Here is a 15,843-nt window from a genome sequence, read left to right as displayed (position 1 = left end):
TTTTTTTTTTTTTTTTTTGAGATAAAGTCTGGGACTCTGTCGCCCAGGCTGGAGTGCAGTGGCGCGATCTCTGCTCACTGCAAACTCCGCCTTCCGGGTTCACACCATTCTCCTGCCTCAGCCTCTTGGTAGCTGGGAATACAGGTGCCCGCCACCACGCCCGGCTAATTTTTTGTATGTTTAGTAGAAACAGGGTTTCACCGTGTTCGCCAGGATGGTCTCAATCTCCTGACCTTGTGATCCGCCCGCCTCGGCCTCCCAAAGTGCTGGGATTACAGGTGTGAGCCACCGCACCCAGCCAGCCAGACATCTTAAACTCTGTCTTTTGCTTTCATCACAAAAAGTTCTGAGTTAAAGAACCTCACGGTAGGTCAATGGAGTCAGCAAACAAGTCCGGTCAAGACTCTTAGGTCTGTAGAACGCAAACATGAAGTTTTGTAATAAAGGCTCATGACAGAAGTTCATTTTAATGAGGCTTCTTTCTGTCTGGAAGTGTAAGCTGTTATGCTTGTCATAAAGCAGGCTCTTGTTGCTTGGTGACTAGCTGAATGATCACCTAAAGAATTTTTCCTCCACTCCTTTACCTGTCTGGATGACACTGGGAATCTCTGTTAGCTGCTGGACTGTGCATTATCACTAAACGATATTTCTAATAACACAGTCACTGAGATAATGTCCTTTTGTTGAATAATTTCCTCATTCAGTAAGACTTTTAAAAATTTATAAAATTTATTATTTCAATAGCTTTTGGGGTACACCTCATCCTCCCTGTTCTGAGTCTCCCAAGTCTATTACATCCTGAGTCTCAGTTTCTTGACTTATTGTTATCCTTCCTTGACAGCCTTTATCCTGTACTGTGGGACTTAACTGCTTTCTGGGTGGCAAAGAGCATCTTGATTAATGAAGCACAATTGCCCCATCTGCATTCTGGTGCATAAATTTAATAGGCATCTCCCTCCTCTGTCTACCTAACACCTTTTATCCCCTAAGCCCTTCCTCCATGTTTTACCATCCAGAGGCAACCTCAGATCCAAGTTTCCATAAGAATCTGTATGTTTCAGCTCTGTCCTTGAACCAGGATTGCAGGAGCAGACAACCACGTTCTGTAGCTTGAGCATCTGTGCATGACTAGCTAGAACCTGGAACACACAGGAAGAGGAGGCTGGAAAAGTGGAAGGAAGGCTATCCCCAGGGGCTGCTGGGCTTAAACCTCCTCCTGCAGGGCTGCAGGGCCCTCCTCCTGTAGGAAGCAGGTGCCTTCCACCCCTTTCCCAGGGCTGGACGTGTCAGAGCCTCTTTAATCACAGAGCACTTTCAGCAGCATTTTCGTTTACAGTCAAACAACAAGTCATAAGAACAGTTTTAAATGCCAAAGACATACTGAAGAAAAGCAAAAAATAATTAGCTGTGCTGTTAAAGTCTCCTCCCCCAGCTTACTTCATTAGAAAAATCAATGGAGGCATTAATGGCTGTCTCCGACTCTAATGAGCTTTATTCTAATTAGACTCACACGTTATTATTTCAGCTGGAAAAAGGTCTCGTTTGTAATGAGCAGTGGAGTGTGACAGCCTCTGACTGTTTCTTTGACTATATATAGGAATGATCACCATGATAATAACAGTAGTGACAACAATCCTGTGATATTGGGCTTTTCACTTCCAAGAGAGAATAAGTATTAACTAAACAGCTTTGAAACCCCTATGAAGTGTTTATTATACCCGAATCCCCATTTCACCAACAGTAAGGAGGATATTTTGGAAGCTTTAAGCCACATACTTTTTAAGTTTTATTTGAGGCTGGCACTTGGACAACTTCAATGATGTTCTTTTCCCACAAGGAGGCGAGCAGGAGTGAGGATAAAGACACGGAGAAAGAACGCAGACGACCATGTTCTCTTGGCCATATTGAACTGATGTCCGAGAGCAGGCCTTGGCAAACTTCCTCTGGGAAGGGCCACAGTAAATATTTTAGGCCTTGCATTCCATATGGTCTCATTGTGATTCAACTCTTCCATTGTAAGCTTGAAAGTGGCCATAGATAAAAGTAAATGAATGAGTATGGCTGGGTTCCAATAAAACTTTATTTATGGACACTGAAATTTGAATTTCATGCTGTTTTTCACATGTCACAAAATAGTCTTCTTCTTTTATTTTCTCCAAACCATTTAAATGCGTAAAAACCATTCTTGTCTCACAGGCTGGATGTGGCTTATGAGCCATAGTTTGCCTGCCCTGCCGCAGAGAACAGAATTAACCACCAGTAGCATCAGAGGCTAATGCTGTTCAAAGGTTTTGCCCTCTTCAGAGCTCAAACAGCAGGGATAATTTCCACCTTAAGAGACATCTCTCCAGAGTTCTTCTGCGAACACTGTTCTTAGTTTACAAACATGGAAACAATGAAAATCAAAATTAAATGGAAAAGTTCATCTCCAACAGCATCTCTTCCCAATCAGTCTTCAAATTTAATTTCAATCTTTGTCTACATGCATGACATTTTTATATCATTTCAATCCTATTATAGACACAGTGTTTTATTTTGTTTTTCACTTAACATTATCTTATAACATTCTTCCCTGTTGTGACTGACTTCTTCTAATCAGACATATCGTAATTTTTTGTGGAAGATTTCCATGCTATTCATTGGACTTAATTAAAAGGGATGTCTTAGTGTCTTCTCAAGTGTAAGAGTTAAGATTCAAATGCTACCACCTTGCCCCAAGCCAGGAAACTGGGAAAACCCACTTGGTAGACTGGAGCCTCACACACTTCCCCCAGGATTCACTTCATTTTTGACAATGGCTTTAGCAAACCTGGCATTTTAATTCATTTGCCTCTTGACAAAGATGTGCCTTCCAGACAAACTCTTTAGAGCTCTTTGTTCTGAAAGAGCTCTATGTTCCACATACACACTAGAATTTATATTGAACTTGGATGGAGGTTTGGGGAGACTAATCACACATCTCCTTTCATTACGGTTTTTAACCAGGAAATATCAGAAGGAGTTAGATGAGGATCAGTTTTCTTGCTGGATTAGAGAAGTTGGCAGGTCCCCATTAGTCCCTTGCCTCACACCTGTTGAGACCCTCTGGATGGTGACTGACTCAGCCAGTCACATGTGGAGAAAGGAGAAGAGGTTGGGTTTGCCCCTTCACTGTTCCATGGGCTGGGCCCCTGGAGAGGGAGAGGTGAGGGACATACTTTAAGTTGATTCCTTTCTTTCCTCTCCACAAAGGGGGGTGACACTGTTTGAGGGACCACAGGGCTCACCTTCCCTTCCTTTCTCTTTGCTTTCAGCATAGGAAGCACATGCATTTGGTCAGGAAGAAGACTTCAGCTATTGATTGGAGGGCCCTCTCTCTAGAAGGCAGAGAACAATGGACTAGCCAGACAGGAAGGAGAGAGGCCCAGAGGGCAGTAAGGAGTGGGCATCTGGGGCCCAGGGTTGGGGAGAACACTTCTGTTTGGCTTCCTTCCTCTTCCAGGGCATGGCTAAGGTGGCCAACCTGCACCCCAGAAGAGGAAGATGAGTAGGGCCCATGGGACTTTACTATGGAGACTGAGGCTTCCACTGGCCTGATTAACCAATTTTCTGAGAATGAGCACTTTGGGAGGATAACAATCGAAGGAGCCCCAGAGGACACATGGACAGGCTGGGGCCGTCAGAACTACTGATCCGTGGGGAATATCTGGCTTACTGAATTATGAAACGCAGGTTAAATTAAGGGTTGTCACACATTTGGCTAATTGGTCAATAAGAACAGCAATTAATAGAGGTCAGGCAATTCAACTGCATCTGTGCCCATGACTATCAGAGCCCTTGGAAAAAGCAGTGATTTCAAGTGAAATCTAAATCAGCAGTGTTTCTAGGGACCTAGAGCAGGGCCCATGGCCCACATGTTAGCACTTCCTGAAGGTTTTCTTCCACCCAAATCCACATGTTGGGACCCAGGGGAAGGTGTAGCAAAGCCAGTGACCACTGTGTCATCTACTTTTGTTTTTTCCATTTGACACTTGGTCAAAAAACACATTCCTGTTTTCATAGACTTCTTTTGATTTTGAGGAATTTAAAAGATACAGAAAAGCATGAAGAATGTAAAGACACTATATTCCCACCACTAGACATAAGAACTATTTTTGTACCATCTGCTGCTAGCCTCTGCCCTCCTTCTAAGAAATGAAACTACCACCCATTGCTCATCCCCCATCCCCGAGTACAGCAGTGTTCATGGGTTTGGTCGGTTTGTATGTTTGGTATTTTAGATACTTTGATATTCATGTTATATTGATATAACAAATATACTACACTTTTATGTGTATATGAATATTTAAATATATAACAGATATAAACACATGCCATTTGTAAATATGCCATATAAAAACTAACGGTGCTTAATAAATATTTGTTGAATGTCCATCTATAAACAATGTATTTTTATGTTTTTAATGTACATGGTACCATACAATTTTTATTCTGCATAATCCTCTCTTCACTTAATAATTGTATTTGAAATCTATAATTGTGACTATATGTGTGTGTGCGTATATATATACACAATTATATATAGTCACAATTATAGATTGTGTATATATATACAATTATATATAGTCACAATTATAGATTGTGTATATATATACATATATACGTATATATGTGTATATATATGTATTCCTACAGTGCAATATTATGCAGCAGTTAAGAGACATAAACTAGGCATATATATATATATATATATATATATATATATACATACACACACACACATATACACATATATATACAGGCATATATATGCCTGGTTAATGTCCCTTAACTGCTGCATAATATTGCACTGTAGGAATATGGAGGATTTTAATTATTTGTTTCTCCATGGGTGGATACTTAGTTTGCTTCTGTTTTTTTGGCTATTGAATAAAGAATGCTGCAGTGAACTTTACTGTAGCTTAATTGATGGTTTGTACTGGTTTGTACTAACATTACTTCTTTATATATTATGCCTACAAATCGTTTGATGTTTTAAGTGTTATGAATATATTCCAAACTTGCTCTGGATCCACACCTGGGAATCATTCGGCCCATTAATAAGGTAGATACTGACCATGATACTCATCTGGCTCCCTGTGTCTGTTTTCAAGTTGTAAGAAACTCAGAAGAGAGGCAGGGTATGATTAAGCATCTCTAAGCAAGCCTCCAACAATCAGTTTTGTAAATAGGAGCTTACAATTTTTTGGTACTCCTTTTTGAATCAACTTAGAAAAATGGAATTGAAGTGAGGGGAGTCTAGAAGTGTCTACTCCAAGAATGCTTTCTCTAGGAACAGAGCAGAATGTGCCTGCACTTGATAGAATTGTGAAAGAGAGGAACAAAGTGCACCAGAAATAACAAGGTACTTCAGAATAAATTTTTCAAGCAATGTTCAGAACATAATATGCCTCATAATTCCTTCCCAGCTGATATAAACAGGAATGTCTCATTCTTTGCTATGGAGGGTGCCGTTTAGTGGGAGATGAAAAGTTGAGGGTAAATTGGATAAGACATTCTTTAAAGTTCCTTCCAATGCCAAATGTTATTCTTCCAGATTTGAAGCTCCCTAAAGACAAGAATCATATTTTCTAATTTCTCATTATGTGCCTCTCATGGTCCTGGCTCATTTCTAGGTCCAGAGACATGTTCGTGTCAAGTTTATTAAATGGACTAAAGAAGTCAGTCTTACAATTTCTATGATTTTGTTTGGATCCCCTTTCCTAATTTCTTTTTGTTGTTGTTACAAGCATATTTAGGCTGATATTAATACTTTCTTTTTTTTAAGAGACAAAGTCTTGCTCTGTCACCCAGGTTGGAGTGCAGTGGCATGATCACAGCTCACTGCAGCCTCAAACTCCTGGGCTCAAGTGATCCTCCTGCCTCAGCCTGTCAAGTAACTGGGACTACAGGTACATGCCACCATGCCTGGCTAATTTTTATTTTTATTTTTTGTAGAGACAGGGTCTCGCTATGTTGCCCAGGCTGGTCTCAAACTCCTGGCCTCAAGTGATCTTCCCACCTTAGCCTCTCAAAAGTGTTGGGATTATAGGCATAAGCCACTACACCTGGCCAATGAATATCTTTTAAAAGGCTGATAAAAGCCTTTCAAATGAGACCAACAATTAAGAGTAAAACTTCCAAACAGAAAAAAGTATATAGGGATTCAGCTGTACCCATGCCATTGACTCACTGACTCATTCTGTAATCACAGCTGGAAAGTTAGGACAGGTTATTTAATGGCTCTGTAAGTGTTCACAAGAATCTAACTCCTGAACATGTTTATTATACCACATAGGAGGGAGGTGGATGAATACACTGGAAAGCGTGTGATTCTAATACTCTTTCTACAAGGGGATATTTGTACCATAGGAAGGCACTTGCTCACGCAGGATCCAAGTTTCTAAGTTCTGCTTTTTCAGGTTCAGTCTTAGCACCACCTCCCAATCCCATCCCAAATCCTTCCTGTATAAATGGCCTTGATGGTACAAATACAGGTGACTTCAACCAAAATGAAGGCTACCAATCACAGAGCACATAAACATATCAAACACTACTGGAGACTCTATGTGTATTTTCTTCAATATCGCAGACAAGTTAGTATTATTTCTCAACTTTTTTTGGTGAGGAAAGTGAGAATCAAAGAGTTTAAATTAATCTGGGGTCACACAGCCGCTGCCAGAGCCAATCCTTGGCTTTGGCCCAGGTTTGAAGCACGGGCTCTTTCTCTTGCACCGTGCTGCTGCCTCCTTCCCTAGGCCTCTGTCAATCCAGTGATCTGGCACTGAGTTTGCTCTATACCTGCTATGCTGCTCCAAGTAGAGAGCTCTACTCTAGGAGTCTTCCAGGTCACATTTCCTGCCTTTGTATGCTTCTGTCTCCATTTGAAGCCCAGTGTTCTATCTGCATCATTCACTCATTCAACAAGTTTCTTAAGCATCTTTTTGTCCCAAGTCCTGTGTTGGTTCTGAGGAAACAAAGACAAATGAGACCCAATTCTTATCCTTAGGGAGCTGTCAGTCTAAAGTGAGTCTTTTTAGATGTTCTTAAATAATAATGCAGTAGTTACCAAGACTGGTACCCTTTCTCTCCCTGCGTGTTCTCTGTAGGGCTGATGCAACATCCATGGCTGCCAAACCCAATGAATGGAAAGGTGATGGGCAGGAAGAGCAAAGAATATCTGAAGAGAAGGCAGGGAAAGGAGAAGTTGAATGGGAACAAGTCAAGGGAATGAGATACACCAACATTCCTGTCTCTGTTGCTCTCAGTGGTACCTTGGGTTTCTTTCCTTGTCCAAATACTTGAATCCACGGCAAAATGATACCATTCACTGACTGTGCCTCACACTGCTAGTGAGTTCAGAGCATTGTTGGCCACATCTGATGCACAGAAATGGCCTGGTTTTTATTTGGACTCATGACTATGTTGTGTTAGAAACCGAACTCTCCTCTTCTTCTTGCTCCCTAAAGAGCCAGGCTGATAGATCCTCAAGAATTTTCTGAAAATCAAGCCTTCCAGAAAAAAAAGTGTGTTGTATTTCTTTTCAGCTTGTTGCCTGATTCATTTTCCTTGATGGACTCATCTACTACTGTTAGCTGTATGGGCATGCAGGATCCTAAAGCCCAGAGTATGCACACACTTCACCAGTGGTTCCTACACCAGTGTCATCATCATGACAATTAAGAAGTCATCTGTATAAAACTATGCAGTAGAGATAAAACCAAAACAGACCGAGTCACATCCTTGCCTGTTTTAATTATAACTCTAAGTTGGCTGAAGAATGAGGGAAGGTAAACTCAGAAGAGAGAGGTGGCAAGGTAAGGTGGTGAAGGGAGAGGAGACAAAAAGAGACTTGGTTATGAACAAAGCAACTTGGTTAAAATATGTTTACCATGCAGCAAAACATTGCTTCATGGAATGACGATGGCAGCCCTGCCCACTGCTAAACTACATATGCCAGCAAGAGTATCTCTCTGCCAGTGCTGAAGGCTTTGGTTGCCACTGAAAGTGACAACCTGCTGGGTGGGAGGAACACACCATGACTTTCTCTGCACACGTGGGGCAGGCCATGTTACATTGTTCAGGTTTTGATGTGACAGTCCCAGGTTTTCTCACCATTGGTGGGCACTAAGCAGGCCTTTACACACACGGTTAAAAAATAAAACCCATCATCATATCCGCCACATCTGCCAAATATTATATTTGGTTCTATAGCAACTCTGAGGTTAAACAGACTACAGAAATCGTTTATATGTAGAACCCAACATCATAGTTCACAACTATGTGCAAGTCACTCTTCACTGGATGAAAAGCAAACGTCTTCTGATCTCTGACACACTGACTCATAACATGGATCAGACTGATCTGATGTACTGTCAAGAGACACTTCTTGAAAAAAATTTTACGAATGCAGATTTACCATGACTTTTCTCACCAATCAGGTTGGTTCTGAGGCCATGGAAATCATGCCACTTCAGGAACTCAAACATTTTGTAAGTGTAAATGACTGTTCAATAGATATAGAGGTCTACAGATAAACAAACATCTTTTATTTATTTTTATTTACTTTTCTGACATGGAGTCTTGCTCTGTCGCCCAGGCTGGAGGGCAGTGGTGCAGTCTCTGCTCAACTGTAACTTCTGCCTCCCAGGTTCAAGCAATTCTCATGCCTCAGCCTCCCGAGTAGCTGGGATTATAGGCATGCACTACCAGGTCTGGCTAATTTTTGTATTTTTAGTATAGACAGGGTTTCACCATGTTGGCTAGGCTGGCCTTGAACTGCTGACCTCGGTCTCCCAAAGTGTTGGGATTATAGGCGTGAGCCACTGCATCCAGCCAAACAAACATCTTTCAAAATCAGCTGATTTAAGTCCACATACTGCTCTTTCTCAGACATTTCCTGAAATGTCACATTGAATAATATCAATCAACAGAGCCCGAATCTCAAGATCACACAGGAATATGTGAGATGCAGTAGGCATGCTCATGGCTCTCCCTCAGGAGACTGAACTATTTTTACAGAGAGGAAGGAGGGGATGTAAGAAAGGAAGAAGAATGAGTTTGCATGGTGTCATCTGTACTCAGTTCCCTAATCCTCTTTAAAGTCACAACTATCTATGGATAAGGTCACCAGCTAGGCTCATGCATGCTCATGACTGTAGCTGGGCCCTGGATCTGACGGAAGCACATCAGCAAACTACATAATAAAGAAATCCACAGTTTCTTTGCCTGGGGCCCATGGCCAGGTTCCATGGAGTCTTAAAACCCAGAAATTATACTTAAAAGTTTTGTGTATATGATTCGTGCATTTTCATAGGGAGAGTCTTTGTAACTTTTATAAGACTCCAAAAAGATGTACAAGGCCCAACAAAGTTTAAGAAGTCTTTCATCAGAAACAGTAACCAGGTGCAAACGGCACTGTACTAAGATACTCTTTATTTAATATTCAGGATCCTCTTTGAGGAAGCCAACGACTCCCTGGTCATCAGCCAGGGTCTTACATCTTCATAAAGCAAAATATAAATCTCTGGTTTTGCCTGTAGAAGATACTATTATTGCAGATACCTAAAAATATGTTTACTTTTCTGCTTTTACAAATAAATTGGAATGTACAGTGGAAAGCATATCTTAACATCTGATGTCACCTGTATTTGGTACTATATTCAGAAACTCCTCCACAGGCTGCTTTAATCTAGATTCTGTCTTTCCTCTTTAGGTATAGTGAAAAAATGAAGTTTAAAATCACTGCTTTGCTCCACAGAAAACTGTCACTTTCTTAAAGCTGCAAAGTTAGGCAAATGGTAACACTTCAAATAAGATTCTAGGAGCCTGTGAATCACGAGGTATAAGAGTAACTATAGATTCCGATGGAATAACGATGGTTAGATAGCAGAGTAAAATATAATGAGGTGAATAGAAATGAGGCGGTTCCCACTGGTTCACAGTGTTTTTACTCTCCAAAAGGAAAAGCAAAAGTAAATCAGATGACAAGCTTCTTTGAACTTCCACTGCTCTCCTGACAATCTGTCTCTCTTGGTCATCTCCAGTCGCAGCAGAGTGTTGTGGTCTCCTACCACCAGCATAGTGAAATGGTACCAAGTCCCAAATGTCTGGTTAAAGGACCTGAAGTTTCAACCCCTGAACCAGCTTAGAAGGCAAATAGTTGCATTCCATGGAGGAGAACCTCACTCTCAGTGACAACAGCAGGGTGAGGGTGAGGATGGTGGTGGTAGTGATGGGTGAAGGACTCCTTGAGCAGAAAAATAATTAGATTTTTAAAAAATTCACTTTTAAAATTGAACTTGTCAAAGCAAGGGACTGTTTACTATTTATATTGTACTCTATAATTCCTATCTAATTTTGTATCCTGAGTAACTAGCAAAATGCTTAGTATAGTATTCAGTAGGTGCTGAATCTTTTTTTTTTTTTTGAGACGGAGTCTTGCTCTGTCACCCAGGCTGGAGTGCAGTGGTGTGATCTCGGCTCACTGCAAGCTCCGCCTCCCGGGTTCAAGCAATTTTCCTGCCTCAGTGTGCCACCACGCCTGGCTAATTTTTGTACTTTTAGTAGAGATGAGGTTTCACCATGTTGGCCAGGCTGGTCTCAAACTCCTGACCTCGCTATCCGCCCGCCTTGGCCTCCCAAAGTGCTGGGATTACAGGCGTGAGCCACTGCGCCTGGCCGAATCATTTTTTTAAATTGCATTTTTGCTACTTGCTTTTTTTTGGTCACCATAACTTCTTAGAAAACCACTTGTTCAACTGTGGTGCAAAGGTAAACAGCAGCTCTGCACTGTGACAATCTCTGAATTAGAGTAGTCCAAAATGTGCAAATTAAGTTTTACTATAAATATGAAACCACCTTTCAGTCCCTGTTTCTATATACTAATGGGGCTTTTACATCTATTTTGAGGAAGACAGAGCAGAAATTTGTTTTTTGGTATCCAACGACAAATTAGGTTAGAAGGCAAATTCAAGCCATGCCCTAAAGACATCCAATAAATGTGAAGGCTGCAGCAAGGAAGGGCACGTTTACATTTCCACAGGTTTAGTCAATTTTGCTTCTCATTAATTTAAGGGAGAAAAAAAGAATTACTGGACATTTCTGGGAGATGAAATCTTAAAACTCAAGGTCTCTCAGCATGACTCAATCTCTCAACATGAAGCTCTAGGTGAGTTTAATCTTCTTTCTGTTTTTAAACAACTCTGTAAAATTTGAATAGATTTGACTTGCATTTATGGTTGTCCTCATGCTAGCCTGGATCACATAAATATTTAGCAATGGTAAATGCCCAGGAAAACAATCTGGAAGAAATTTGGAAGAATCCAGCTTTCAATTTTGGTTATATAAACTATGGCAAAGATTACATTAAGCAAACATACATATTAAGGAGGAGTATTTAAATTTTTGGAGGCTTAATGTTTAAATGACACATAAGATAGCGTATTCAAAATATTTGGAAGGATGAGCTTTAAGAGAGGAGAGGCAGGAAAGCATGGCTCAGAGAGGATAGAAAATTGCCTGTAAGAATCTACAGCTGGGTACATGTCATGGCTGAGATAGGAGCTCTTCTTCAAATGTAAATGTATTCAATAGTGGAAACAGTGTTTATGTTGAATCTACTAATGCTCCTTTGTCCAGGGAAGCTTCCATCCAATAAATGATCAAGTTATCAACTTCATTTTTGTTGTAGTACAATCATACTCTACATTATGGATACAAAAGCAAAAGGGGATCTCAGATTTCAGGTGGGAGCAATGAACTTCAACATCAAGTAAAAGGAGATAGAATTTCAATTACCAAAACACACTGGGCCGGGCACGGTGGCTCAACGTCCATAATCCTAGCACTTTGGGAGGCCGAGGCGGGTGGATCACCTGACATCAGGAGTTCGAGACCAGCCTGGCTGACACAGGGAAACCCTGTTTCTACTAAAAATACAAAAATTAGCTGGGCATGGTGACACACACCTGTGATCCCAGCTATTTGGGAGGCTGAGGCAGGAGAATCGTTTGAACCTGGGAGGCAGAGGCTGCAGTGAGCCGAGACTGCACCACTGCACTCCAGCCTGGGTGACAAAGTGAGACCTTGTCTCAAAAAAAAAAAAAAAAAAAAAAAACCCACATTGAATATAGATTATATCATTTTAAGTGTTTGCAAGTGTTGTTTAAAAAGATAACTTAAAATTCAGGTTTCAAGTTTTACCATCTACTCCTAACTACTATGCAAATCTTTTTCTTGCCAACAAGCTAGTTGGGGAAGTCCAAATAAAGAAAGGAAGAAAAGATCTTCATCATTCCAGTGGGAAGAAAATACAGGTTGAATATTCCTTATCTGAAATGCCTGGGGCCAGAAGTGTTTTGAATTTTGAATGTTTCCGAATTTTGGAATATTTGTGTTATATATACTTACCAGTTGAACAACCCTAGTCCAGAAATCCAAAATGCTCTGAGCATCATGTCTGCACTCAAAAAGTTGCAGATTTTGGGACATTTTGGATCTCAGTTTAGGGACACTTAACCTGTATTTCTTTTTATGCTTCTCTTTACTAAAAAAGGTTACTGACAAATTGAACAGCTTTTGAACCAATATGTGAAACTTGGCAACTGTTCCTGGATGAAGTTTCCAACTTAAAAAGTCATTCATAAGCCACAATTTCACTGAAAATAAAAAATTACTATACTTTAATAAATATTTATTTATGCATATCTGAGGAATATTATAGATTTAACTCTCATTTTAATTCATTATCCATCTCTATTCTTCACATTGGTGACCTTTACTGGTCTTTTAATGGTGGTTTAGAAGATTATACAATTATTCTCTCAGCGGGTCCACCTCAAAGTGGGATCTGGTGCTAGATAATACTAATGAATTTAAGACCTCCTTCATTATCTTCCGTTGAATGATATACATCATAGAAATTCATAAATAAACACTAAAATAAAAGGGCGACACAAAGTAAAAAGAAATACAAATTAAAACTGAAAGATTTCAAAGTTAAAATCAGCCTGTCATGCTTTAACCATAGTGTGATATGTTCTGAACTTGGGATTTCACTCTTCTTTAGAATAAAAAAAGTATAATACTCGGATTTGTAACTCTAACATTTAAAATTCGCCCCTTTGAAGAGATAAATTTAAATTCTATAAGTATATAAACTCTTGATTATGACCATATCCCATACTTCATTCCATTGATTAGCACATGGCACACTGAGATCAAAACTGTGGGTTCAATTTCCACACAGATCAACTTTGTAACTTTGTATCTTACTGTCAATATAAATCCCCACACACTACCAGAGAAGCAACTTGGAGACAATGCTTTGGAGTCAGACAGACCTGGGCTGGAATTTCAACTTGTCCACTATTAGTCTTGCAAATCTGAATAAATTACTCAAGCATTCTGAGCCTCAGTTTCCTTCTGTAAAATGTAGATAATACCTGTCACAATACCATTATCTTGAGATAAGTATAAACTGAATTAGGTATAACAGGCTTGCAAAGAATTCAGAGCAATGCCACACATAGGCCCTCGATAGGTTTCAGCCCATACCTCGATAGGTATGGGCCCCCTTGCTGTAGGAGGTTAGTGCAGGGCACTGGGTGCAAAATGACATGCAGTGGTCAGAATGCTCGGTCTAGGAAAAAAGACTGCTTATGGATTTCCAACTGACTTTACATACTTTAATAAGCAAAGACAGTCCGGGATCCTGGGAATCTCTATTATACATTAAACATTCTTACATGCACTTTATTTTGGAAGGGCAGTGACTTTTATTTAACTCTCCACTCAAACCTTCACAAAAATAGCTTTATGACATAGAAACAAGAATGTTATTGCCCTCACATATGAAGCCATTACTATACTTCCCTTGAAACATGTAGGTTATTTATTTCACTTCTTACCTTTTCAATTTTTTCATCCAGCATTCTGAAGAATTCTTGTTGGCTTTCAGAGATGTGCATGCTGAAAAACAAAGGGTAGTTAAGTGCATATTTTAGTGTTTTGCTAAACCTGGTCCCCTCAAAGGAAAAATACTGAGTTCCCCAACTTTGGGGAAGACATTTATTTATTGAAGACTTTTCCACTGAAAACTCTGAAGTTACATTAAGGATAAACAGTACAGTAATCCTGCAAACGTATTTCATAATAGTCTATCAGTGCCTATGACTTAAAGGAAGACAATTTCCTTTCAATGTACAGATGCTATTTATAGTAATATTACTGGGAGCTACACGCCAAATTTTTTCTTCAGATACACATTTGTGATTTTAAAAAAAGCATGAGCAAGCAACACATGGCATATTTCAACACTGCACTGAAAAGAAGAATAAAAAATAAAATGTATCCTAGTTATTGTATTGAAATATAATTTTACAGAGGTGGTCAGTATCAGCATGATCTCCAGCTGACTAGGGGTGTGGGCCAGTGGCAAACAAGCTGAGGATATACAGATGACCTGATATTACTCCTGAGCATGTTCTGCACTGGTGGCAGCAGATACACCTCTGAAAACACAATTCCACTGGAACATGGGAGGATGCATGTCTGAGTAGCACTTGCTCTGTGTTTCCTGTCCTATGACATTTAACAGCCTTCTTAGTGACACGGCTGACAAGGCTGGTGGGGACAAAATAAGATGGTAATGAGAGCAGGGATGAATTACAGATGGGAAGGGCATGGGGCAGTACAGGACTTAGTCTTAATGGGCCATGGTCTTAACGACAGTTGTTTCTACCTAGCAGATAGCTGTGGGTGTTCCAAGGAGGTGAAGGATGCTGGATAAGAGAGGTTATCACACAGAGTTTCCTTTAGTTACTATCAGTGCCTACAGGTTATCCTGTCTGAGGAAGGGGGTTAGGGGTGAGCTCTGGAATGGCTTCTTCCCTTCATATCCAAGTGTGGCGAAGAGCCCATCAGACGTACCCTTTAGCATTATGCCTTGTCCTTTAGGGGCCACAAGGAGGGGCACGAGTGACTTGAAACCCTCCAGGCCTCCTGTGACAGACAATGGGGCCTGAAGCTCAGAGGAGGTTCTCCCCTCTGTATAAAAGCAACATTAAAATCTGTGAGCAATGACATTAACTCGGCTATCAAAGGAAAACAATGTATATATCTGATTCCCCTAATCAACTTTCATGGTTTACAAAGCACTTTCACATATATCATGTAATCTTACTGCCCTTTATCTGATCATTCAAATAAGGCAAACATTTTGTTTGGGAAACACGCCCTCTCTTATTGCAGGTTTGAATGGCAGAACAAAATCTGGGATGATGAGAGTACATTAAACTGTCTCCTCTCTGTAGGATCCTGGACAGAAAAGTCAGTTTGCATAGCTGAGTTTTCCCAGGTTCCTCATGTTTTCACTGTCTCAAGCACCAAAACATTTTTTATTTGAGCCACGTTGGATACAAATCTTTCTAAATTTCATATTCTTGTAATAGAGGATCTCTCTCATAAACATCTCTTTTTTTTGAGATGGAGTCTCACACTTTCCCCCAGGCTGGAGTACAGTGGTGCGATCCCGGCTCACTGCAACTTCCGCCTCCCGGGTTCAAGCGATTCTCCTGCCTCAGACTCCCGAGTAGTTGGAACTACGGGCGTGAGCCACTGCATCCAGCTAATTTTTTGTATTTTTAGTAGAGATGAGGTGTCATCACGTTGGCCAGGCTAGTCTTGAACACCTGACCTCAGGTGATCCACTCACCTTGGCCTCCCAAAGTGCTGGGATTACAGGCATGAGTCACTGCGCCCAGCCAGATCTCTCTCTCTCTCTTAATATAGGTAACTGGATAGATCACCATATGTATATGTTGC

The 15,843-nt window shown here is 40.5% G+C and overlaps 1 protein-coding gene across 1 annotated transcript in view; it reads right to left on the bottom strand.

Moving 5' to 3' along the window:
- CUNH1orf21 (chromosome unknown C1orf21 homolog) overlaps window positions 1-15,843 on the bottom strand; it is a 253,360-nt gene that overhangs the window by 16,132 nt on the left and 221,385 nt on the right. Inside the window, exon 5 of the mRNA XM_017848107.1 lies at window positions 13,929-13,989. Coding sequence (XP_017703596.1) covers window positions 13,929-13,989 — 61 coding nt within the window. The remainder of the gene's footprint in view (window positions 1-13,928; window positions 13,990-15,843) is intronic.

The sequence above is a fragment of the Rhinopithecus bieti genome, unplaced genomic scaffold, assembly GCF_001698545.2.
Source record: "Rhinopithecus bieti isolate Rb0 unplaced genomic scaffold, ASM169854v2 scaffold_27006, whole genome shotgun sequence".
In the NCBI taxonomy this organism is placed as follows: domain Eukaryota; kingdom Metazoa; phylum Chordata; class Mammalia; order Primates; family Cercopithecidae; genus Rhinopithecus; species Rhinopithecus bieti.
Note: the sequence above shows the minus strand (reverse complement) of the source record. Positions and strands in the feature narration are given on the sequence as shown.